At 48.1% G+C, this 26,220-nt stretch overlaps 1 protein-coding gene across 1 annotated transcript; it reads left to right on the top strand.

The window, feature by feature from the left end:
- The first annotated feature begins 17,962 nt into the window (after nucleotides 1–17,962).
- CIMIP5 (ciliary microtubule inner protein 5) lies at nucleotides 17,963–24,658 on the top strand. Its single transcript, XM_004436474.3, has 3 exons — nucleotides 17,963–18,213; nucleotides 21,965–22,004; nucleotides 24,467–24,658. The coding sequence occupies exons 1-3, from the start codon at nucleotides 17,963–17,965 to the stop codon at nucleotides 24,656–24,658; spliced, it is 483 nt and encodes a 160-aa protein (XP_004436531.1).
- The last annotated feature ends 1,562 nt before the right edge of the window (nucleotides 24,659–26,220 follow it).

The following is a 26,220-nucleotide window of genomic DNA, read 5'->3' as shown; positions in this document are numbered from 1 at the left end:
CAGGAGGGGCGAGGGGTCCTCAGGCGATGTGTCACTAAGGGCTGGGTCACCTGGGAGGTAGATGCTGGACAGCCTCTGGAGTCGACCCCAGGAATCGGCATCTTCGCAAGCTTCCAATGTCAGGTTTGGGAACCACTGCTCCACCGACCGCTTCATAAGGAGGATACTGAGTCCCGTAAGAGGGAAGGGACTCAGAATCAGAACCTCAGAGCTGAAGGGACCTCAGTGTGACCTCAGCTCACTCTCAAACAACACTCATCCACAGCACCTGTTTCTGTTGGAGTTTCCTCTGTGACACGGATGTCATTCCCTCCCAGAAGGACTTCAGAAACAGCCCATGCCTGGGCTCTGCCATTCTGCTAAGGCCAAGAGCCTTAAAGGAAATCGAGGCAGGGCTGGCTGGAGGCCACCTGGCACCTGGGCACAGTCCATCTTTGGCCCCAGCCTCTCTGTCTGTGTTTTTCTCTGTGGGTGTGAAGGGATTTCCCAGGACCCCCAAGTCAGAATCCTGGGTTCAAATGCTAAGTCTGCTGTGTGACCCTGGACAAGTCACTCACCCTCTCTGAGCCTTCCTTTCCCTACCTGTATAATGGCAGTATTACCTCTCGCAGGAGCTGACATGAGGGTGAAACAGCTCAATAAACAAATGAGGTGCCTGCTGTGGTCCCCCTCAGTTGCGAGTCTTTGATGAAAGTCAGGTCTCATCCCCTCTCACCAGAAGTGTCCTTCCTCTCCAATTCTCAGATGCCACAGCCTCCCTGTCCCCGTTGCTCTTAGGAGACAAGCTGCTGGTGGTCATTTTACATCATTGGAATTTAATCCTCTGTGTCTCTCCCTCCTGGGTCACTCTCCCATTTTAGACCTGATTCTCCCTGGAAGGAACTGCAGCCTCACTGAGCTGAACAGCCTCAATGTGGATGTTCACGGCACTTCAAAGTTTGCAGGGCCTCTGGCATCCACCTCCTTATCTCGTCACCAGCAGGGGCAGGCTGGGTGATAACGTCCATTCTACAAGGGAGGAAGACAGGTGAAGTGGCTCGCCCCGGGTCACACGGGGGTGAGGCTGGGGCTAGGACGGAGGTCTGCCTGACACAAATCGTGCACCCCGTGTACGTGCCCCGTGGTCTCTTCCACCCCCGCGCCTGCCCTCCTCCACTGTGCGGGAAGCCCTCTCTCCCTTGCTAAGTGACCTACTGCTCCTCTATGAGACATCAGGGTGTCCCCCCCTTCTTCAGGGGCAGCCTTCAGTCTTGGTGGGTAGAAGAGTGGCTGAGGGTCTAGCCAGCAGACTTATCTCTGACGGAGAGTGTGCCCTCAGCCCTGGCCTGCCCCCGCCCCAGGCTGGGGTACCTCCCTCCCTCCAAGGCTCTCAAGGTGTGCAGAGCCATAGGCAGGTGTCCCCACCTCAACCAGATCTGTCAGGGGCACCCACACCATCAAAGCATCGCAGAAACACCTGCCAGTCAGATCACGTTTATGATGGGCCTCGTCCCGCCCACTCCAGCCTCACCCAAAGGCCAGGGGTCACCTCTTGTCCCAGTAGGACAGGGCAGCACCAAGGGTGGGCTCCCAACCAAGGTCTCCTGGTTGTTGGGATCTCCCACTTCTTCTCCTGCCTGCCCAGCCCCAGAACCCATGTGGTAGGCAGGCCCGGGGCCAGGCCTGGGGCTCCCCACAGGAGACAGATGGACAGGAGGCAGACGGCCAGGGTTACAGCCCTATAGGCAGGGCCTCCCTAGAAATGCAGAGAGCTCCTGAACCAGAGGAAGGAGGGGTCACCTATGGGGCTGGTGACCACAGAGGGGTGGCACCTGCCTTTGGCCTTGAAGGAGGTGAACACCTGCAGCCCCAGAGACCAGCCTCCTCTCCCCACTATCCACCCAGCCCCCCCACGGCTCCACCCTCGGTCACCCACCCCACGCCCTGTGCTGGCCACAGAGGCCGGTTCTGCCCGACTGCCCTCAGCTCCTCAAGCCATGTGGCCAGCAGGGCCGCAGTCAGAGACCGCCTGGGAGACCACCGCTGTCACAACCAGCAGGGCCAGCTGGCCTGGGGAGGAGCTCCAGCCAAGCCTGGAGCAGGGGTGAGGTCGGACAGGCCGGGCTCCTGGGGACACGGACCTGCATGGGTCAGTGGGGTGGGTAAGTCTTGGGGGCTCAGAAGGCCAAAGAGGAGGCACTGATCCACCCCTACCGTGTGGAATATCCCCTTGACTTGTTGGGAAAAGCTTACATTCCTACAATTATCAGTCCCGTGAGTCACGGAAACCACAGCCTCTGGGCTGGAAGGCACCTTGCCACCATCCACTTGGGGCGCCCGCAGACCTCCTCCGGGCTCATATTCCTCATATTCCGCCTGTACGCACCGGTTAGTTGTTCAAATATGGATATCCCTCCACACCGACTGGTGAATGGCTGTCCCCCATCCCCAACCCCGCACACCTGCACCGGGAGGCCTCCAGTCCCTTCTGATTGGCTGTGCTGGGCCCTACCTGTTGCGAAATGTCCCGAATATCCGCCTGCCCAGATCGGCTGTTAACTGAGGGCTCTTTCTCAAACACCTGCTCCCTCCAGGCTGGGTGTCTTCATAGATGCCTTCCCGGACGTTACACTCATTTGCTGTCTTCCATGAGAAAAGGACGTGATGAATCACAGGGCCTCAGGCCTCAAAGACGCCTGGCTTCTTTCGGGCGCCCTGGGGTGGCGGAAGGAGAGGTAACCGGTGGTTTCAGACCCGTTGAGGATGCGAAGCTACAGGCTGCCCCCTGCTGCTCCAGGCGTGCCTTGCAATCATCCCCAATTCCACTACTTTCTCCTCACATGTGTTCAGCTGCCCGTTAGTGGGAAGTTACAGAATAAAGAAAATAAAGATGACACCCCCAGAATATTTTTTCCAATGCTTAAGGTGCTCCTAACTCCCAGGGATCCACAGTCTTCAGAATATAAACCCCTGAGTTTATATTTTGGGTACCTAATATAAAACTGCTTATGTGGGATGCTTTTCCTCTTCAAATAATACAAAGAAACAAGGGATGGCAGTTGGCAGGCCTCTGGTCCGTTCTGGCACCGCATCTCCTGCCCATGGGATCAGTGGGGTTGTGGTTTTCCGGAGCCCCCAGGTTCTGCACCCGAATCCAGATATGATCGCCCCCCTCACAAGGCCGTCATACTCCAATGAGAAACGCAAGCAAGCAAACTCTCAAACCCAAAGGCAATACGACTGCTATTTTTCATGTAATTACCTATCAGGGAATATTTAAATTATCTCCCCGAGACTAGATTGGTGTTGAAAATGTAGAGTGTCTAATTGCTGAAAATTATCAAGGAGGCTCCTGGGGAGCTAACGGGGAGGCTCAGTGCCAGCCGAGTCGCAGCTCTGCAGCTGGCAGAACGCACGCGCTTCAGAGGAGAGGCAGGAGTGGATCCCATCGCCAGGCCCTTGGCTTGGGGCCTCTGTCATTGGACAAGCCCCTCAGCCTCTGGAAGCTTTTGTTTTCTCATCCATGAAATGGAGCCAATACTATCCGCCCGATGAGATGGGGTGGTGACTGAAGATACCATACATAAATGCCTGAATGCAAGATAGTTTCATCCATATTATATCCCAGAAGGAGTTTGAATTCACATAATTTGTCATGGGTTGAATTGTGTCCCTCCCAAATTCACATCGAAGTCCTAACCCCCAGTACCCCAGGATGTGACCTTATTTGGAAACAGGGTCATTACAGATGTGATTAGTCAAGATGAGGTCACACTGGAGTAGGCAGGCACCAGTCAACAGGAATGTGTCCTCATGACAGGGGGAAGTTTGGACATAGACACGTACCAGGGAAAACGTCACGTGGAGATGAAGGCAGACATGGGGTTGATGCTTCTACAAGCCAAGGGACACCAAAGATGCCAGCCAACCACCAGAAGCTGGAGGGGCAGGGAACAGATTCTCCCTCACAGCCTCGGAAGGAACCAACCCCGCCAACACCTTGATCTCGAATCTAGCCTCCAGACCAGTGAGATGATACATTTCTGTTGTTTAAGACACTCAGTTTGTGGTACTTTGTTACAGCAGCCCCAGAAAACTAACACATAATACAAGAGAGACTTTAACAAATTAACTCTTTCTACTATTGAATAATTCTTACCAACAGGCACAGCAGGTTAATGTCAGAGCCTGGACTAGAACCCAGTTCTCTGGACTCCCAATCCAGTGCTCTCTCCACTACCCCTGAGGGCTCTTTCTCAGAAGTTACCTGAATTACTTAAAGGAGTTCAGTTTTAACTCATAACGAGATTTTTAACAAGACACTGTAGCTAGTGTATAATATGAAGAATCAGGAAAATTGGATGATAAAGTGAGTAAAATAGAAACTTTATAAAAAATGTTTAACTGTTTAAATTGCTATATTAAGGGTCCGGCCTGGTGGCACAAGCGGTTAAGTGCGCACCCTCCGCTGCAGCGGCCTGGGGTTCGCCGGTTCAGTTCCTGGGCGTGCACCAACACACTGCTTGTCAAGCCATGCTGCGGGGGCATCCCATATAAAGTGGAGGAAGATAGACATGGATGTTAGCCCAGGGCCAGTCTTCCTCAGCAAAAAAAAAAAAAAAAAGGAGGCTTGGCAGATGTTAGCTCAGGGCCGACCTTCCTCACAATAAATTAATTAATTAATTAAATTGCTATATTAAAATGAAAAAATAATTTACATGAGGAGTATATTTTTAAATTATTAAATAATATATGCTAGTCATAAAATAGTCAAATACCATAAAGATATAAAGTAAAAAGTGAAAGTCCCCCCATTACTCTACTCCCCAAAGAGATCCACTAGAAACGGGTTGATGTGCATCCATTCAGATGTCCCCCTGGGCATTCAACACATGCACATATTAACAAACCAGAGTGACACCACATACACTGCTCTACAGCTTGTTTTGTTACTGTTGTTTTGTATCACCTGTTTTGCTTAACATCATATAAATGACATCTTCACAAGTAACAGGTAATGTAAGGAAACCATAGGTAATTAAACCAGCTTCCTATTGAGGGACACTTAAGTTGTTTCCAATTTTATTTTTTACCAATACAAATAAAGCTGCAGAAAATATCCTCAAATAACTTTGCACATTTGTATGAGTTCTTCTGCAGAATAAATGCCTAAAAACGGCCAAGCTAATATCATGTTTGTGGTGATTTTGAAGCACATCTACAAATTATTTGACACTTCTCCCAGCAAAGGTGGAGTTTAATTCTCCTCTCTTTGACCATGGGCCAGTGTCAGCGACGTGTCCCAATAAACAGAATGTGGTGGAAGTGACTCAGTGACTCTGTGGTTAGGGTAGAAAAGGGACACGGCTGCTGCCTGGCTCCCTCTTTCCTGAACCACTTGCCGTTGAAACTCAGCCACCATGATGGCGGGAAGCCCAAGCCACATGGAGAGCCCACAGCTTGCCAACAGGCCCAGCTAAAGTCACAGCTAACAGCCAGCACCAACCTCCAGATGTGTGAGTGAATGAGACTTCAGATGATCCCAGCCCCCAGTCCTCAAGCCACCCCAGCTGATGCTGAGTGGAGTAGAGGAGGAGCTGCCCCACCAGACCCTCCTCTAAGTGCATACTGTCAGCAAAATGTAGGTTGTCCTTGTGTTAAGTCATTAAGTTTTGGGGTGGCTTGTTACATAGCACTTGATAACTGAGTGTTCAACACACACCTCCTTCCTCAGGGCTGGATACACTTCCTGCTCCCAGCCACCCTTCAAGGTCCACATAGAACCCAACACCTTCTTGGGCCTCAGGCTCTTGCTCCCAGGAAGCAATGGGCATTCATTCTGGAGCGAATTAGCCAGGATCGGGGCACTCCCCTCCAAAAGGCTTTAGTAATACTTGATCCTGCACGTTGTCCATCCCTTCGCAGCCTACAGAGGGCTTCTAGATCACCTTCCTCAGTTGACCCTTAACCCTTACAAATGGACAGACCCACTGTTACTGATGGAATCTCCACTCATGGCTGGGCTGGTGTCCCTCAGGACAGGCAGCCTTCCGGCCTCTGCAAATCTCATCAGGTTCAAGGCCAATCCTAGGAGACACAATGCCCTTGGGTTCCTCAGGGACACAATCACCCAATTTGAGAGCCAAGAACATAAAGCAATTCCATTCAGAAAGCAATCACTGAAATTAATCAAATACAAATTATAGAAAAACCTATGTATCATTTTATACTTACATGATTTGCCCTCAAAAAAAAAAAAAAAAAAACGGTTTTTAACCACCAGTGCAGAGAAGAGTTAATATAGCAGGCTTGAGGTGGCTATCCTCAGAAAGGCCTGCTCTCACGGTTGGCCCTGGGCTCGTGTCTGGGAACCTGGATTTCAGGAAGTTTCCCTCCATTCCTTGATAAGAGGCTCACTGTGCCTAAGCTGGCTGTGCAACAATACGATTTACGCTGAGCACTTGCTTTCCTTCTGGGAGCCTGGAACTTTGGTAGGTGCTCTGCAAACAGTGTCTACATGACCAGCCCGCAATAAAAGCCCTGGGCGCCGGGTCTCTAAGGAGCCTCCCCGATCGGCAACAATTCACACATGTTGTCACACTCATTGCTGGGGAACTAAGTGCGTCCTCTGTGCCTCCCCTGGGAGAGGACTCTGGAAGCTGGAGTCTGGCTTCCTGGAGGTCACCTCATGGGCTTTTCCCCTTTGTTTCCGTTTGCATAATAAATCACAGCCGTGAGTAGCACCGTACGCTGAGTTCCTCGACTCCTCCTAGTGGATCATCGACCTAGGGGTGGTCTTGCAGACCCTGACACACCACACAGCTCCCAGTCCTAGCAAGATTGGTAAAGCTGACCCCTGCACGCCGAGCTGGTAACATGCACATAAGCGCTCTGGAGAGCAACACCGCTTTATACACTGAAAGTCCCAAAAACGTCCATTTCCTTTGACTCAGTACCGTTGGCCCTCTGTATCCATGGGTTCCGCATCCAGGGATTCAGCCAGCCGCAGATGGAAAGGCCTACGGTGGCTGCGTCTGTACTGAACACATACAGACTTTTGTTCTTGTCATTATTCCATAAACAATACAGTATAACAACTATTTACACAGCATTTACACTGTATTAGGTATTATAAGTAATCTAGAGGGGGCCGGCCAGGTGGCACAAACAGTTAAGTTCGCCCGCTCCACTGTGGCAGCCTGGGGTTCGCCGGTTCGGATCCCGGGCGTGCACTGACGCACTGCTTGGCAAACCATGCTGTGGCGGCGTCCCATATAAAGTGGAGGAAGATGGGCACGGATGTTAGCCCAGGGCCAGTCTTCCTCAGCAAAAAAAAAAAAAAAAAGGAGGCTTGGCAGATGTTAGCTCAGGGCCGACCTTCCTCACAATAAATTAATTAATTAATTAAATTGCTATATTAAAATGAAAAAATAATTTACATGAGGAGTATATTTTTAAATTATTAAATAATATATGCTAGTCATAAAATAGTCAAATACCATAAAGATATAAAGTAAAAAGTGAAAGTCCCCCCATTACTCTACTCCCCAAAGAGATCCACTAGAAACGGGTTGATGTGCATCCATTCAGATGTCCCCCTGGGCATTCAACACATGCACATATTAACAAACCAGAGTGACACCACATACACTGCTCTACAGCTTGTTTTGTTACTGTTGTTTTGTATCACCTGTTTTGCTTAACATCATATAAATGACATCTTCACAAGTAACAGGTAATGTAAGGAAACCATAGGTAATTAAACCAGCTTCCTATTGAGGGACACTTAAGTTGTTTCCAATTTTATTTTTTACCAATACAAATAAAGCTGCAGAAAATATCCTCAAATAACTTTGCACATTTGTATGAGTTCTTCTGCAGAATAAATGCCTAAAAACGGCCAAGCTAATATCATGTTTGTGGTGATTTTGAAGCACATCTACAAATTATTTGACACTTCTCCCAGCAAAGGTGGAGTTTAATTCTCCTCTCTTTGACCATGGGCCAGTGTCAGCGACGTGTCCCAATAAACAGAATGTGGTGGAAGTGACTCAGTGACTCTGTGGTTAGGGTAGAAAAGGGACACGGCTGCTGCCTGGCTCCCTCTTTCCTGAACCACTTGCCGTTGAAACTCAGCCACCATGATGGCGGGAAGCCCAAGCCACATGGAGAGCCCACAGCTTGCCAACAGGCCCAGCTAAAGTCACAGCTAACAGCCAGCACCAACCTCCAGATGTGTGAGTGAATGAGACTTCAGATGATCCCAGCCCCCAGTCCTCAAGCCACCCCAGCTGATGCTGAGTGGAGTAGAGGAGGAGCTGCCCCACCAGACCCTCCTCTAAGTGCATACTGTCAGCAAAATGTAGGTTGTCCTTGTGTTAAGTCATTAAGTTTTGGGGTGGCTTGTTACATAGCACTTGATAACTGAGTGTTCAACACACACCTCCTTCCTCAGGGCTGGATACACTTCCTGCTCCCAGCCACCCTTCAAGGTCCACATAGAACCCAACACCTTCTTGGGCCTCAGGCTCTTGCTCCCAGGAAGCAATGGGCATTCATTCTGGAGCGAATTAGCCAGGATCGGGGCACTCCCCTCCAAAAGGCTTTAGTAATACTTGATCCTGCACGTTGTCCATCCCTTCGCAGCCTACAGAGGGCTTCTAGATCACCTTCCTCAGTTGACCCTTAACCCTTACAAATGGACAGACCCACTGTTACTGATGGAATCTCCACTCATGGCTGGGCTGGTGTCCCTCAGGACAGGCAGCCTTCCGGCCTCTGCAAATCTCATCAGGTTCAAGGCCAATCCTAGGAGACACAATGCCCTTGGGTTCCTCAGGGACACAATCACCCAATTTGAGAGCCAAGAACATAAAGCAATTCCATTCAGAAAGCAATCACTGAAATTAATCAAATACAAATTATAGAAAAACCTATGTATCATTTTATACTTACATGATTTGCCCTCAAAAAAAAAAAAAAAAAAACGGTTTTTAACCACCAGTGCAGAGAAGAGTTAATATAGCAGGCTTGAGGTGGCTATCCTCAGAAAGGCCTGCTCTCACGGTTGGCCCTGGGCTCGTGTCTGGGAACCTGGATTTCAGGAAGTTTCCCTCCATTCCTTGATAAGAGGCTCACTGTGCCTAAGCTGGCTGTGCAACAATACGATTTACGCTGAGCACTTGCTTTCCTTCTGGGAGCCTGGAACTTTGGTAGGTGCTCTGCAAACAGTGTCTACATGACCAGCCCGCAATAAAAGCCCTGGGCGCCGGGTCTCTAAGGAGCCTCCCCGATCGGCAACAATTCACACATGTTGTCACACTCATTGCTGGGGAACTAAGTGCGTCCTCTGTGCCTCCCTGGGAGAGGACTCTGGAAGCTGGAGTCTGGCTTCCTGGAGGTCACCTCATGGGCTTTTCCCTTTGTTTCCGCTTGCATAATAAATCACAGCCGTGAGTAGCACCGTACGCTGAGTTCCTCGACTCCTCCTAGTGGATCATCGACCTAGGGGTGGTCTTGCAGACCCTGACACACCACACAGCTCCCAGTCCTAGCAAGATTGGTAAAGCTGACCCCTGCACGCCGAGCTGGTAACATGCACATAAGCGCTCTGGAGAGCAACACCGCTTTATACACTGAAAGTCCCAAAAACGTCCATTTCCTTTGACTCAGTACCGTTGGCCCTCTGTATCCATGGGTTCCGCATCCAGGGATTCAGCCAGCCGCAGATGGAAAGGCCTACGGTGGCTGCGTCTGTACTGAACACATACAGACTTTTGTTCTTGTCATTATTCCATAAACAATACAGTATAACAACTATTTACACAGCATTTACACTGTATTAGGTATTATAAGTAATCTAGAGGGGGCCGGCCAGGTGGCACAAACAGTTAAGTTCGCCCGCTCCACTGTGGCAGCCTGGGGTTCGCCGGTTCGGATCCCGGGCGTGCACTGACGCACTGCTTGGCAAACCATGCTGTGGCGGCGTCCCATATAAAGTGGAGGAAGATGGGCACGGATGTTAGCCCAGGGCCAGTCTTCCTCAGCAAAAAAAAAAAAGAGGAGGATTGGCAGATGTTAGCACAGGGCTGATCTCCTCACAAAAAATAAATAAGTAATCTAGAGCTGACTTGAAGTATATAGGAGGATGTGTGTATGTTATATGCAAATATTACACCATTTTATGCAAGGGACTTGAGCATCCTTGGATTTTAGTATCCAAGGTCCTGGGACCAATCCCCCATGGATACAAGGGACGACTGTAGTCCTATTCTGGGAATGTGTCCCCTTGAAACAATTCAACAGAAAGAAACAGAGGCACGAAGATATTCATCACAGCTAATGCTAAACCTGAAAACAAACTAAATGCCCAAGAATAGGACAAGTGGCTAAGTAAATTATGGTACATCAACTCTAAGAAGCCAATTAGAATGAGAAGTATAAAGATTTTGAAGAGAGACATAAAAAGATATTTCTGATATATTAAAAAAAATTTTTTTAAAGCTGAGTACAAAATGGAGGGTACATTGACCATGACTATGTAACAAACAGTAAGATGGAATTGACCGTTCAGTCGTGAACACGATTGGGCTAGGCTGGATGACAAGGGAGGAGGTGGGTTTATCCATAGATAAACTACCTCCAATGTTGCTGTTCTAATAAAGTAGGGAACGTTCTAGGGACTTGGTAGGAGCAGCTAGAAAGTTGTTGTAGGGGAGGAAGAACTATTCCTTTACCCTCTAGGTCCCTCTGGCTGGTCTAAGAATTAAACTGATATGAGACAGATTAACAGGAGAAAATCGAACAAAGTTTAATAACATGTATACATGTGAGAAACTCAGGAAAACTGAGTGACTCGCCAAAATGGCCAGAGCCCCCACCTTAAATACCGTCTTCAGCTAAAGACAAAAGGGGATGTTGGGGGTAGTGGTTTGGGACTTCAAAGGGCAGGAAGGCAATTCACACGGAGATGGAAAAGCCAATGTTTGCTAAACAGATGTTTGCTGGGCCATCTACAGACAATGAGACCCGAGAGAGAGCTCTGATAAAAACGGGCTTGCTAGTGCTGTCCTGTCTACCACACCTAGTTTATACTATACTATAGTCATCTTATGGTATTAGCTCCCTCCTGGGACAGGCCTTCTACCTTAAATTCTTTTAGGCAGTTAGGGGGAAGGTTCAAGTTTCTTTTAGAGTCTTTTGTTCTTAAAAATAATCAAGCCAAAGAGACACATTTTGGGGTGGCAAATTCTGAGCCCCCACAGTCCTGCCTTTGAAACTTTAAGAAGTTTCACAGTCCTGAAAGCTGAGTTGGTAGATTGTTCCATTTCTCTGAACATGTCTCTTAGTCCTAATAATAGATCAGTCCAGTTAAATTCATTTCAGGAGGCAGTGATGCAGGTGGGCTCCCAAAGTTAGGCCTATATAGTGTGAGCAAGCAATCAGGTATTTAATAAAAAGTATTTCTATGGAAACAAAAATAAAAACAAGGTTAATGGTTGGAGCAAATTATAAACCAGTTTCTGAGCCCAGGAGACAGCCACTCCAGAAGATTCCTAGACGTCAGGGTCGAAGCATCTTTTGCAGTTTGAAATGTCATCGAGTGTTCAGGTGTCTTTTGAGTGGCTTACACAGCAACAGGCCTGCTATCGTGTGATCTCTCTTAAGTTTATACCAAGTTGTCCAGCTTCAGTTTGCAGGGCTTCAGGAATAAGCATGGTTTCAGTTCTCAATGACTCCAAATGAAAATGATGGAAAAAATTGAAAATGTTGGTTTGGAGATTTGCAGCCAGATATTTCAGGAGACTAGAAGAATTCAGGATCCACTCCAGTTTACAGGTAGAAAACAAAAACCTCAAGGACAATTATCAGAACTAGAATCTAATATCCACAATTGTGTATTATAGTTTCTGCTGAAACATAATTTTTCTCTCTAAAATCACCCTCTTTTGGTTTTTGCTTAGGAAGATTGACCCTGAGCTAATATCTGTGCCAATCTTCTTCTATTCTGTATGTCAGTTGCCACCACAGCATGGCCGCCCATGAGTTGTGTAGGTCCGTGCCCAGGATCTGAACCCGTGAACATGGGCTGCCAAAGAAGAGCATGCCCAACTTAACCACTAGGCCATGGGGTTGGCCCCTAAAATCACCCTCATTTTACCAAAGATAGCCAAATTAAGACTAATTGGTTTGCAAAATAAGCCTAGTTTCAATAAAGTTGGCCCAATTATTTATATAAGTACAGCAAGAATAGCAATTGATCATATAGGCTCTTTTAAATCTGCTTTGCTGGAACTTTTTATAAGGAATCTCAGATTGAACTTTGAAGGCCTCTTGCAGGAAAGCAAAGCCAAGGACTTGTCATCAGACTCCACCTGCAATACCTATAGATTTGGGTGAACTCTCCTTTTCTCAAGGTCCCCAAAATATCCTGCGGTTCTTTGCATCTGCCAGGAAGTGACCTTTATTCATCTGGCAAGGTTGCTGGGAACCCTGTAAGCAAGGCACCAGGCCAGTATTTCCAAGTAGCTTTGTTTGTTTCATAAAGTCTATCTTTGTTCCTTTGTTCCTATTTTGGTCATATCTGAGTCTATGTATGTTTCTCTCAAATACGACATTCTTATATTACTAAAGTCAAAGCTTTAGTAATATAACCAGTGTTTTCTGTTATAAGGAGAACAGATTCTCATTGAACTTATGCAAACAACTATATTGCCATGAAAGTAAGAATACTTACTCACTAAGAGTTTCCAAATTCTGGAGGGATCAGGTAGGGAGAAAAAGATAAATGCTTAAATTCTGCTTACAAAAGTATAATTTACCAAATTGCTATAAGTCATAGCTAGCTTAAGAAAAAATAGAAAAAGGTTTTCTTAAATCTGAAAAAACAAAACATTAAAAAATCAGCAATATTTCAAATGAAAAGTCATAAAAACTATAATCAACCTCATCAGTTCGTTTACTCCCCTGTAACCAACTTTTGATCTTGATCTTCTGTTAGCAGTTTCATGAAGTCATCAGCTTTTCCGTTAGAGCTCTGCAATTTCTTACCCAGTTCAGTTTTATGATCTGCAAGTTTATCAGAAACCTGCATTCTAGAGCAAGTGTCAGAGTCCTTTCCATGACTCTCTGAAGATGAAACATATTTGCAAAAGCAGAGTAAAACAATAACTGTCTATAAATGTCAGAAGACTTCAAATGGGCTATAGGTCACTGTGAAACAAGGCTTAGTTATCCAGTCAACCAAAGTGACAAGAAAAGATGTTAAAGGCAAACACAGAAAGTTAAACAGTTTTTAAAAACCTTAAAAGAGAGACCTCAGCTTTTTGAACATAGGAAACTATTTTGACAAAACACGGAATTTCTTTTATGTAGATTTACTCAAAAGGTAAAGAAAAATATTTTATAATCTCATTATCAAAAGCAGAATAAAAGTTTAAGAAAATTATCCTTTTAAGAGAGAGAAAACCAAATTTTAATTTTGTACCAGCTTACTTTTGATACTAAAACTCATTTACTTAACTAAATTCATTTTAATTTTAGCCAACCTGACCATGCACAAAACTCTTTTCTCAGTTTTTCTTCCATAAAACTTCTATAACCTTTTTAACAAACAAAAATATCTTTACTTCTTATACCTTCTTTACTGAAAACATACGTCTTACTTTTCTTGAATACAAAGATGTTTTCCTTACTAATTTTTAGTAGCTTTAATCACATTTATTAATTAGAATTCTTAACCCTTACAGACCTTAATTTTTAGTGAAAACTAAGCAGTAAGCAGTTATGAACTGTCTTTTACATTAGCATTTTGTGGCTTGGCAAACTTATAAATACTTTTTATAATTTCTAGAAATATGTTACTTCATAGTACAATCTTTTAACTAAACACAAGACATATTTACTAATAGACCCAAATATCTTTTGGTTTGTCTGTAATAAGAAGCCAAAAGTAGACAAATCTATATTTAGTAATTAATGTCTAATATTTTATCTTCTTTATAAATAATCTAGATATTCAATGAATTTTCCATCATTTAATTTAACCTAGTAAAACTTCAAAGTTTCAAATTACCAAAGAGATTTTATAAGTTATTTTAAATACACATACCATAAAATATAATTATTGCTAAAAGTTTATCTATAAACTCTTGTCTCACATCTAAATCATTTGCTCTGAACAATTATGTTTAGATTACCCACAAAAACTTCATGAGACATTAGACAAAATTAGCTATCATTTTAAGTTATTATTTTTGCTGACAAATTTTGTAACAGAGATAACATGAGTTTATTTCACTGGGAAACCCAGGTTGCATGTTTGCATTATACCCAATGTTGATAACTCTGAGGACACATCTATTTTAATCAAACCAACAAACTTAAACAAGCTTTTGTTTACCAAAGATTATTTTGTATTACATTAACTTGAAAGACATTTGGGCTAGTTTCTATTACATTCAGAAATAATTTATATAACCACCTACTTTCAGCAAATTAAACAGAGCTCCTTTTTTTTCTTTAGAAATTATACCATCTGGAGGTAAAATATCACACATATATAACACACATATGGACACATATACACAAAGACTCCACAGCTATTGTTTTAAAACTTTAGGATAATGTACCACATCTTTAAAATTCTGCACAAAGCATTTAATAAAGGTCCTCTTTCTAAGTGTACAATTTAACCCTAGACCAATTTACCTTGGGGGGTTGCTTTTATTATCTTTTTTATTAGCACCTGATATTAGCCTCTAGTTTTTATCTCATACTGTGTGGGCTCAGGCAACCCTCTTGACTTCCCTTTAGCAATGTTTAATTAACATCGTCTGAAGGGCATATTTATATGCTGTCTACAATCAGGCAGGGGAAACGTTCCCCAGCAAGACACAATGTCTATCCCCACAATACAATCTATAATACAGTTAGGCAAAAAGAGATGCAATCACATAACCACCAGCCCTCAAGGACCAGTTCAACTGACCCCATCTTATCAACAGAGTAATTGTTTTTAAGAGTGGTTTTTCAGAACTGAGACTCCCTTGTCCAGTTCAGGCCAGGTGAGACCACCAACCCTTCAACTGGGCCTGAGCAAATGCCTGATACGTGCTCCTTTCCACACCAAAGGGCTGAAAACTCCACCCTCAGATCTTGCTAACACCACCATTTTGTGAACATGCGTCCCATGAAGAGCCATGACGCTTGACTACACTTGCGCAGATCATCAATTACCTCACTTCTCCTTACCTCTGATCATCTATCTCCTTACCTCCAATCATCTACTGTGACTGTGAATCTTTTCTTTTATAAAGCCTTCAAGGTGTGTGCAAGGGTGGAAGAGGGGGTGGTGGTAAGCCAAAATTTTTATCCCCAAAGGGGAGGTTTAGGGAAGAGAGGGACAGCTAAATATGCAGACAAATATTTCCCCCTACTGGAGCCCTGCCTGTCCCTGCAACCCGTCCCTGCCCCCTCCTCTGCTGACCATCATTTCTGCTCCCTCCGACTTGCTCAGCCCCTCCGAAGCTCTCTGGCTCCTCTGCCCTGTCCCTCACCAGGGAGCCCCAGCCGGGATCTTCCCTCTGCCCGCCAACTCTAGAGCGGGCTGAGTCTACAGGAAGTAGGCGGGGCTCCTCCTGCCAGCCCGCCCACACCCGCCCTGCGGGGCGGAGCCCCACTCCGTTTTGCCGACTCTCCCAGGTGCTGCTAACACCTGGCCTAGGGAGGTCGCGGCCGTCGCTGCACACCTGAGTGGAGGCTGGAAGGTTCTTCCAGCACCTACTTTAAAGGCCTTCTTGGGGTTGAGAAAAATTCGTTAAAATACAACTCCACCAACCCCCAAATCCAGAGATTTTTGTCCTCTGCTGGAAAGTCTTATATCTAGTGAGATCACAGAATGTGAAGTGTAGAAGGGGCAGTGACTTGCTTAAGGACACGCGTACTGGACCCCAGTGTCCTGATTCCCAGGCGAGGCCTGCCTGAGAGCTGGGAGGCCCGGTTGAGGAATCCTCCCAGGCGCAGTGAGACCCGCCCGGAGTGAATCTGGACGCTTTTCCAGGACAGCGACCTGCGGAAAGAAAATGTGTTCAAGCTGGACTGGAAGGTGAAATCTATCCCCCGCCCCCCATTTTATTTTGAAAATTTATAAACACATAAAACAGTTGAAAGAATGGTATAGTGCACCCCCATAAACCCATCACTTAGATTCCACAATTAACAGTTGATTATTTTTGCTTTGTCACATATCTACCCATCCGTCTATCATCTTGGGCCCTCCGCGCAAGCCCAGTGTGGGCTCCATCCCCTCCTCTACCTGGAGCATGGCAATGGTCACTTCACCTACTTCTTGTCCCCTCCTGATGATTGTTCCCCGGCCACCGCCTGTGGGCTTAGAGCCAGCAGTGTCCCCCCCTTGCGCACAGACTCCCAGGCATGGTTCTAAACAGTCCTGCGGCCCGGCCCACCCTCCAGCCGCGGGCCTTGCCTCTTCTCACAACTCCCCCAAATACCAGGCTCTCTCTTGCATGCAAGTTTTTGTACTCACCCCAATTTCTCCACCTGGGAAATCCTTTCCACCTTGTGAAGACCCGGCTGCTTGGCCCCTCTTTCATGAAAGCAGAATCCAGAAGAGATACCCAGGTCTGGTGCCCGGTGCAAGCTCAGTGTGCTGGCTGGACTTGTCCCCACACCCTGGGCGCTTTGCGCACACCTCTGTGTAGCTCAGCTTTGTCTGCACTTAGTTGTCTGTGTGCCTGTTTCCCAGCTATGCAGAGAAGGGACCATCACGCCCAGCTGGACCAGCCCAGAGAACAGTTTCATGGAAGCAACTGTGAATCTGCCAACACACACGGGAGCTAAGAAGAAGCGGAGGGACCTGGAAGCACTGAGTGCCTTGGGCAGAAGCCGTGAGGGGATGTCTGAGGGATCAGCTGAGCCACACTAGGACAGGCCTGGGGCCACAGAGCAAACTCGTGCTGCACGGCTTCAAGCAGAAACAGGGCTGAAGGTTCGGAACGTGAATCTCCACCCTCGGGTTCTCACTGTTTCCTTCAGAGGATGGAAACTCAAGGCAAGCTCTTCAGTTAGGAGCTGAGCGACATTGGGCAGTCAGTCCTGCTGGTGAAGGCCTCGATTTCCTCCCCTGTAGAATGGGGTTGGAAATCTCTGCCTTGGAGGTTGGGAGGGTCCAGCAAGATAAAGGATAGTGCTTTGTAAACCCTCCAGGTTTACACAGATAGAACCCATATCATGCAATGCCTGGCGTATGCTCGTAACCTCTTCCATCATTCCAACAGAGCAGCAGAAGCATCACACCAGTCTCTGCTCTGTGGTTCACAAAGCACCCACACACCCACCACCTCATGTGGCATCCACAGAGGGCAGAACAGAAGTATTATCATCCCTTCACATGCCCCAAAAGGGGCAGGGGCTGCCTAAGGGCATGTAGCAATGATCGATGATCAGGAGGCTGTGTCCAGACCACCATGTCCCGATTGGGAGCCCAGGTCTTTTCTTACTGCCCCTCTCTCCCTCCCCCATGCTGTAGGGAGGTCTCCAGCCAGTGGGGCAGGCGGCAGAGCTGAAGGGCCACTGAGCTGGGCATGGCACAGACCCAGGAACTCTGTCCACCCCACCGTGGGGCTCAGATGTGCCAGACACACACACACATGCAGGCCCGCCCCTTCCTGGGCACACTGGGGAGCTGCCCCGTTCCCAGGGCAACTGTCAACACAGATAGAAACTCAAAACACGAAACACAGCTGGACTCCAATGCTCACCCCAGCCTGGAGGGCTCCGTCCCCATCGGCCACTCCAAGCTCTGAGTCCAGAGGGGCAGTGAGGAGAACGCCTGCACAGGGTTAGGAGGGAGGGGTGTCCTGGGAGAGGTCCGAGCTCAGGCGGGAGGTGCTCTCTCCCTCTCTCTCTCTCTCTCTCTCTCACACACACACACACATACACACACACACACACACTTACACTCATGGGGAGCCACCACATCCCTGGGCTCCAGAGAACCACATCAGCTGGGTACCGACTGCCCTCCATCAGGCCACCAGCCTTAGTCTCCCCCACTGCCCAGGGCAGCCCTGTGGCGGGAAGGGGCCTTGCTGGTGGCCACCAGGCCCCCCAGGACCCAGAGGCCAAGCGGGCATCTCTGAGAGCTGACAATGTGCAGCAGGACCAGCTGTGGAGGGAGCTCCTGGAGGCCGAGAGGCGGAGCCAGCGGCGCTGGTGAGTGCCCTGTCCTGCCCTCCTGCCCTGCCCCCCAGCCTGACTTAGGATCTAGGAGGAGAAAGGGGAGTGAGAGGGAGTAAGCCAGACAAAGAGGGTTGGTGGGAAAGTGTGCCAGTGGGGGCCTGGGGCGGGGGGTGGAGGGGGGATCCTGGCTGTGGCCAGACCTGGGCCTAGAGAGTTGGGGGGAGTGCAGCCCCAGTGCCTTCATTCTGGGATCCCATCAGCCCAGCCCATTGGAATAATTCCTCTAGCCAGGTGGTAGGGGAGACTGCAGGTGGGGGGCCAGGAAGCGGTGGCAGCAGTCTGGGGAGAGACGCTGGCCCACTGGCCCTCTGAACGGGGGAAAGGACTTCCCTTCATGCATTCATTCAATCCAAAAACTCCCAGGAGAGCCGCTCTGTCGGGCTGCAATGGGGGACAAGACAGGCTGGTCGTGGCTCCACGGAGCCTTCCTTCTCAGGACAGAGCAGCCAGAAAGCAAGCAGAGGACGACGGACGAGAACCAAGTACAGAACAATGAGGACAGAGCAACGAGCACCAAGTGTGGCTGGTGTCATGGAGGAAACGAATGGGGACAGCGGGCGCCTCCTTTTTGCAGGTGCTCACGAGGCCTCTCTGAGGAGGTGACATTCAAGCTGAGACCTGAAAATGAGAAGGGGCCAAGAAAGAGTTTGGTGTGTTTTAAAAACAAAGCAAAACAAAGAATGTCCGTGTGGCTGAGGCAGTCAGTGAGGGGACGGGCTGTGGAAGGAGGAAGAATTCAAGGAATGTTTTGATGGTAGAATTACAAGAATTGCTGATAGATTGGAGTGAGTGTGTGTGTGTGTGTGTGTGTGTGTGTGTGTGTGTTGGGGTGTGGGGGACATTTACAAAGACAGGGCCGTCTGGTGCAGGGAAAACTGAACAGAATCAGGTATTTACCGGCAAGCAGGAAGAACGCGTGACACTGAGTAGACGTGAGAGGAGGGTTAAGGGTGCAGAGATCTCCAGCTTGGATAATTGATGGGAGGAGCAGGTATGGGGTGAAGATGCTGAGTTCTGGCGGAGTTCAAAATGCCCGAACCACGTCCAGATGGAGTTGCCCAGGAGGCAGTTGACTCTGAGTCGAGAGTTGGGCACTGAAAACCCACAGAGACAGAGAGCAGATGACAGGGGCTCTCCCAGGGCTTGAGGGCAGGGAAGAGGGGAGTGACTGCTAGTGGACACGGGGTTTCTTTTTGGGGTGATGAAAATGTTCTGGAATCACATAGTGGTGATGGTCACTCAACTCTGTGAATATACTGAAAACCACTGACCCGTACACTTTAAATGGGTGAATCTTATGATATGTGAATTACATCTTGATTAAAAAGAGAAAAAGGTGAGCGTTGACACCGGAGACGGGAATGAGCTTTCCCTGGAAGAACTCGAGGCATCAGAAGAGATGAGGAGGTCGGCCAGAACTTGCAACGTTGACTGGATGGGCAGAAAAGCAGCCAGGAGCCCGAGAAGCAGCAGCCAGAGAAGAAAGCCCGGAGAGCAAGGAGTCACAAAAGCCAGGAGGAAAGGGTTTGGGGAAATCTAAGAGCCCAACAGAAGCACAACATGAGCCACATACGCAATGTTCCGTTCTCTAGTAGCCACCTTAAAAAATGTAACAAGAAACTGGTGAAATCCATTGTAATAATAGATTTTATTTAATCCTATATATCCAAAATGTTATCATTTCTGCATGTAGTCAGTATAAAAAAATTATCAAAGAGATATTTGATATTCCTCTTTGTACCAAGTCTTTGAAATCCGTTCATACTTTACTCTTACGGCACATCTCAGTTCAGACCAGCCACGTCTCTAACGCTCGATAAACCGACCTCCTCTTGTTTTATAGACAGAGAAACTGAGGGCTCAAGAATACAGTGGCCTTGCTGAGGGCCACACAGCAAGCAGGCAGCAGAGCAAGGGCGAGAGCCCAGCGCTCTTTCCTCATACCTCGCTGGCTCTCGCTAAGACTTAGCATGACTCCAAGATCAAGGTCCCTGCCTTCTGTTAATTCAAAACTAAAGCTATTGAAACATGGCTCCTTCATGACAACAAAGGAGGCGATGGTGGGTGGGAGGGGCCAAGACATTGTGGAACATGGAGAAAGATGGACTGGCAGAGCAGGGAAAGTGCGGCATAAGAACTACAGAGAGGATGGAGGAGGAGGGCAACGGAGCTCCCAGGAAGGCTCAGGTGTGGCTGCACCCAACATCTCAGAAGGGTGGGCTGAAGACAGGAGGCTCCATTCAAAGTCTGTCCGTGGAACAGTTAGGCAACCTGAAAAAGAACCAAAAAGAACTTCTAGAAATGCAAATGTATATAGTTGAAATTCAAAACACAACTGAAGTGAGAATTCATAAAGTCAAGATAGATTAGAAGAAAATACTCAGAAAAACAAGGAGATAGAAAACGTGACAGAAGAATTAGAACCCTCGAGAACAGAGCGAGAAGGTCCAACATAACTTCAAACAGAGCTCCCTGAGGAGAGAGTGAGGGAGATGAAATATTTGAAGAGAAAATGTCTGAGAATTTTCCAGAACCAAAGAAATACATGAATCCACAGATACTGGAGGATGCACTCCACAAAGCAGGAGAGTAAACAAGAAAGGAAGGCATGGGATCCAGAAAGAGGGAAATCCCAGGGTGGTGGTGAAGGAAGGGGCTGTGCCTTGGTCCTAGAGAGCAGCCCGTCTCATTGGAGCAGAGGACCCCAGCTCCCAGAGGGCGGCCTCTGCAGAAAAAACTTAAATGAAGTTATCGATTACCTGATGTGTTTCATTTTGTGGAAAACATACTGAAAGAGCCTTATAATTTTGTTCGAGAGTTTGGAATCAATGATCAGTACATGGAAACCTAAGAAAATTGGGAGAAAATGTAATTATTAATGCTAGGAAAACATTTTAAGATGGAACTGGGATCATATTATACTAATTTCATCATAAATAGTATTTGTAATAATATGGCTATAATCAATAAATATCAATTTAACCAAAATCTATAATACAGTTATTTTGGAAGAAATGAAGGGAGGACAAAGGGCAAGAAGGGTAACTCATAATCTCCTGTAACAGAAAGTCAATCGATAAGTTTACATTTGCAGAAACTCAGGAAATGGCAGTATGGGTTTATTATTTTAGAATATGGAAGTGAAAGGTGTGAAGAAAAGGCTAAAAGACTGGAAACCGACTCTAGGCCGTGGGCTCAGGGAATGTGAGGGTCGGGGCAGAGAAGGCTGTTTTTATTTTGTCTTATAGAATTGTTTGACTTTTTAAAAATAGATTAGAATAAAATTAAATTACCAGCACAGGTAATGCCGGATGGTCTCTACATTGCCACCCTCTCTTTTCCCTCACCCTGCCCACCTTCCTCTGCCACACACACTGGAAGGTTCCAAAGGCTTGGGGAAGCGGAAACTGGTTTTTCTTTACAAAATACTTGAAGACTCGCCCAGTGGCCTGGACAATGCAGAGGCGGTGAGATTGCGTCCTCTGCTGTTCCTCTGGCAACAGCGTTTCCTCTCTGGGAAGATTGAAATGTTTGTTCATTTTATAGGATACGCCATAAATACTTGGTTGACATTTGGCATTCATTTCACTTAATCATTTTAGTTCCTCCACGATGTAACAAATGCATCAGCAGCATTAACAAACGCGTAAGTTTGACACCATGAAAGCCATTTGTAAAAATGTCACTGCAAGATCTCACACTGCAAATGTGTTTTCCTTTCCAGGGCTCAGAATTGGAGTTTCCTGAAAGACTATGATCCCATGGTAAGACAAACCACGTTCCTACCAGACAGACTTGCTCTAGGAACGTTTATCCACTCATCTAACATTTACTGAGGATCTACTGTGTGCTAGATGCTGGGATGTACAGAGACAAATAAAATACAGTCTTGTTCCAAGAAACTCAGAGTCTAGGAGGAAAGAAAATACTTATGTAGAGCATTTAAGAAATTACTTTTTCCCAGTGTTTCTTGATTTTATTAAAATGAACCAGCTGGAAATGATAGGCGTCTGCTGCTGAAATTCTTCCCTGGTATGAGGATGCCAGCAATGTACAGTGATGTGTGCTGTGCCCCATACAGAGAAAGTGGGTGAACATACTTTGTGAACTAATCCCTGCCTCTAATATCACCCCCTCCAATCCATCCTACCAAAGTCATCTTCCTAAACTGCAAGACTGACTGTGTCTCTCCCCCGCTTAAAATCCTTCAGTGAATCTGCATTCTTCAGGGTGGCTTACAACGCTTCCAGAGAGCAAACCCTGCCTCCCTCCCCACCCTCCTTGCTCATCCCACACTGACCAACCCACCCTCTCTTTTATCCACGCCTTTGTGCATGCTGTCCCCCTGCCTGAAATGCCCTTCCCATCTTTTTTTTGTGTGTGTGTGTGAGGAAGATCAGCCCTGAGCTAACATCCAAGCCAATCCTCCTCTTTTTGCTGAGGAAGACTGGCCCTGGGCTAACATCTGTGCCTATCTTCCTTCACTTTATGTGGGACGCCACCACAGCATGGCCTGACAAGCAGTGCATCCGTGTGCGCCCGGGATCCAAACCCAGGCCGCCAGCAGTGGAGCCCACGCAGTTAACCGCTACACCACGGAGCCGGTCCCATGAAATGCCCTTCCCATCTTGTCAGCCTGATGGACTCTTATTCATCCTTCAAGACCCCACTCAAGTGCCTCCTTCTGAGAACTCTCCCCTTCCTGAGCAGGTTTGACCAGATCACTCTGTTCTTTACTCACCAGCATATCTAACCATTTCTTTGGTATAGCATGTAATATTGCAAGGATCAATTTCACCAGGCCATGGGCTCCTTAAGAGAAAGGGCAGAGATGGCTTCATTCCTGCATCCCAAGCCCCAGCACCCAGTAAATTACTTAACACTTAGTTCGTGTTGGATAAGTGAGCCAACGGGAGAATGAATCTGGCTATAGAAGAATGGTTAGGGAACCAACCTGGAAAATGAGCAGTGCAACAAGTCAGCTAGGGGGTGGCCACGCTGACACAGACCTTGCAAGGTTTAGGGAAGGTCTAACATCGGCACGCTTGCCTGGCTGGTTGCTGTCTGCCCTGCGAGAGAAAGTTTAGGTCACGGGACCCGAAATCCTACACGGAGCTCCTGGTCCGAGCTTCCAGCCTACAGAGTCTCGCTCTGCTGAGCACCGTGTGTTAGCAACCTGACCACGGAAACCTGCATCACACCCGAATGGTGGGGCCGCCTCGGCCCAGACTTTCCCCGGTGAGAGCCAGGATCTCATGACTAACTGGTCCTGCCGCTTCTATTCAGGCACAACACTAACCACAAACAGGGGCAGGGAGGGCTGAGGACTTCCCCCCCTGCCCCCCCGCATCAGATTATGCTAAATCCCACCGTTTACTCACTCGTTCATCCACAGTTACAGAAGTCACCAGAAAGCAGGTACAAGAATGTTCAGAGCAGTACTGCTCATAAGGCCCCAAACTGGAAACACCCCAAATACCATCATGGCAGACTAGATGGAGCACTTGTGGGTGACAGGTCACAGAGTGGAACATAGTACAGCCTGGAGCGTGAAGGAACTGCTGGCCACATGCAAAAATAGGAATGAATCTCGCCAACATGCTCTTGAGAGAAGGAAACCAGACAGAGGAGACGTGATCCCACCAAGATAAAGTTCAAAATGGGGCAAAACTAACCCATGGTGTTAAATGTCAAGACCAGGTCGCCTTGGGGACAAGACGGTGCCTGAGGGGTTAAAAAGAGGCATCTGGTGGCTCGTCATAGTCTATTTCCTGATCTGGCTGGGGCTACACAGGCTTGTTCACTTTGTGGAAGTTTGCTGAGCTGCACAGTTATGATTTGTGTACTTTTCTGTTTGTATGTTAGACTTCAAGTAAAAATTCAGCAAAAAACAAAACCTGTGGCACGCCCACCATATGTGAGGCAGCGTCTTAGGTCACCGGGATAGAGAGAGGACTAAGACCGGGTCCCTCCCTCGGTCACTGGAAGTCAAGCATCAAAGTCAAGGGGTCGGGGAAGCGTCTGGGCAGGGAGACTCGGGGATGAGGAGGATGAAGTCGGCACTGGCAGTGGAGTCGCGTCATTCTTCTGGGGGTCCCGGGATCTGGGATGGGAGCACCCGGGGAACGCTTCCTGCGGAGCGTCTGCGCCCTGCTCGGTGCTTTTCCAGGCTAAGGGCCCTGGCTGTTGCCATGCAGCGGGTGACGGGACTGTCCCCTCTCTTCAGGGCAATGAGAAGGAGCCTGCGAAGTTGCCGGAGTACGTGCCTCCCTTTTCTGACACGGTCCCCAATTCCACGAACCGGGTCGTGGGCAGCAGGGTGGACACGCCGCTGGGGAAGACCCTCATCGGCATGGACTTCTTCTTTGTGGAAGGAGTCAGGAAGAAGAAGCTGGAAGGAGAGCTGCAGCCCGTCTAGGAGGAGGCCTGCCCCAGGTGGGTGTGGGAGGCGCCCTGGCACCACGCCCCAGTCCCCATCCCCCACATGCGGGTGGGGGTTTAGTAGCTCTGAGCCCACAGAACCTTTCCGGGGGCTCCGTGGACTCGTTTTATAAGTGAAATCAAGTGGACTGGAGGAACCTGCCCGAGGCCGTATAACCAGGCATGGTGAGTTCCCTCTCAGGGCCCAAGGGAGGGAGCCCTGCACTGTGGTCAGGACCGCTGACCGCCTGGGTTCCAATCCTACTCCTGACTCTCAGCAGCTGCGTAACCTCAGGCAGGTTGTTCCAATCGTCTGTGCCTCCATCTCCCCATCTGTAAGATGGGTGTTTCCTATTGCTGTGTAATAACCACAAACTGAATGACTTAAAACAACACATACATATTTTCTTACCATTCTGGAGGTCAGAAATTCAAAGTGGGTCTCACTGGACTAAAATCAAGGAGTCAGTAGGGCTGCATTCCTTCCTGGAGACTCGAGGAATATGATTCCTCACCACTTCCAGCTTCTAGAGGCTGCCCACTTTCCGTGGCCCGTAGCCCCCTTCATCTTCAAAGGCAGCATTGTGGCCTCTCCAAATCTCTCTCTCCCTGCCTCCCTTCTCCATCTTTTAAGGACTCTGTGATTACCTTGGGCCCACCTCGATCATCCAGGATAATCTCTCCATCTCACCGTCCTTAATTTAATCACATCCGCAAAATCACTTTTGCCCATAAGGTAACGTATTCACAGGTCCCAGGAGTCAGGGCATGGATGTCCTCGGTGGGCCATTTTTCTGCCTACCACATATAGGGATGATAATAGCACCGATTTTATAAGGTCGTTGTGAGGACTAAATGAGTTACTATGTGTACTTAGAGCAGTGGCTGGCACACGGTATGAGGATGTGTTTGCAGAGGATGCCCCTCTCCTGGGAGGGCGAGCACCATGCTGCTGCAGTCACCCGGGAGATGTGATCCTCAGACGGGGCTGCGGAGAGACCCTCGGGTCAGCCTCTCCATCTCTTTCGTTACCTGTGTGACGGTCAGGGCAGTCAGGGTTAGGCTGGAGCAGAGCAGAGAGGAGCTGCCTGCAGGGGACCCGAGCTGAGGCAGCGCAGGCCGCCCCTGGGAATCTGTGATCTGCATCCATTCCACGTCCTCCGTGCTTTGGGGTGCGCAGGGAGGGTCCTGGGCCCGGGCTCGGGCCAGAGCAGGAACAGGGAGCAGGGCGCCTGGCAGGACAGGGACGCTTGCTACGTCTCCCTCCCCCTGCCAGGGGTCCTGATGGCAGCCCACATAAACTTGAGGAAGGACAGTCTGGGCCTCCCCTGTTTAAGCAAAATTGCAGGAAGGGCTTATTTCCTTTTTGTTGGTTAAACAAAAAGGGTTAGTTTTGCTCTTGGTGGTCTAGTGGTTAACAGTAAGCAATGTCACCTCTGCGGCCTGGGTTCATTTTCCTGTCACAGAACCACAGACCCATCTGTCGGTTGTCACACTGTGGTAGCTGTGTGTAGTTGCGGCTGAAAGCTACACCACTGGTATTTCAAATACCAACAGGGT

Source organism: Ceratotherium simum, chromosome 11 (assembly GCF_057802395.1).
Source record: "Ceratotherium simum simum isolate JZ-2026a chromosome 11, ASM5780239v1, whole genome shotgun sequence".
NCBI classification, from domain to species: Eukaryota; Metazoa; Chordata; class Mammalia; order Perissodactyla; family Rhinocerotidae; genus Ceratotherium; species Ceratotherium simum.
The sequence above is the reverse complement of the archived record's forward strand: the minus strand, read 5'-3'. Positions and strand labels throughout refer to the sequence as shown.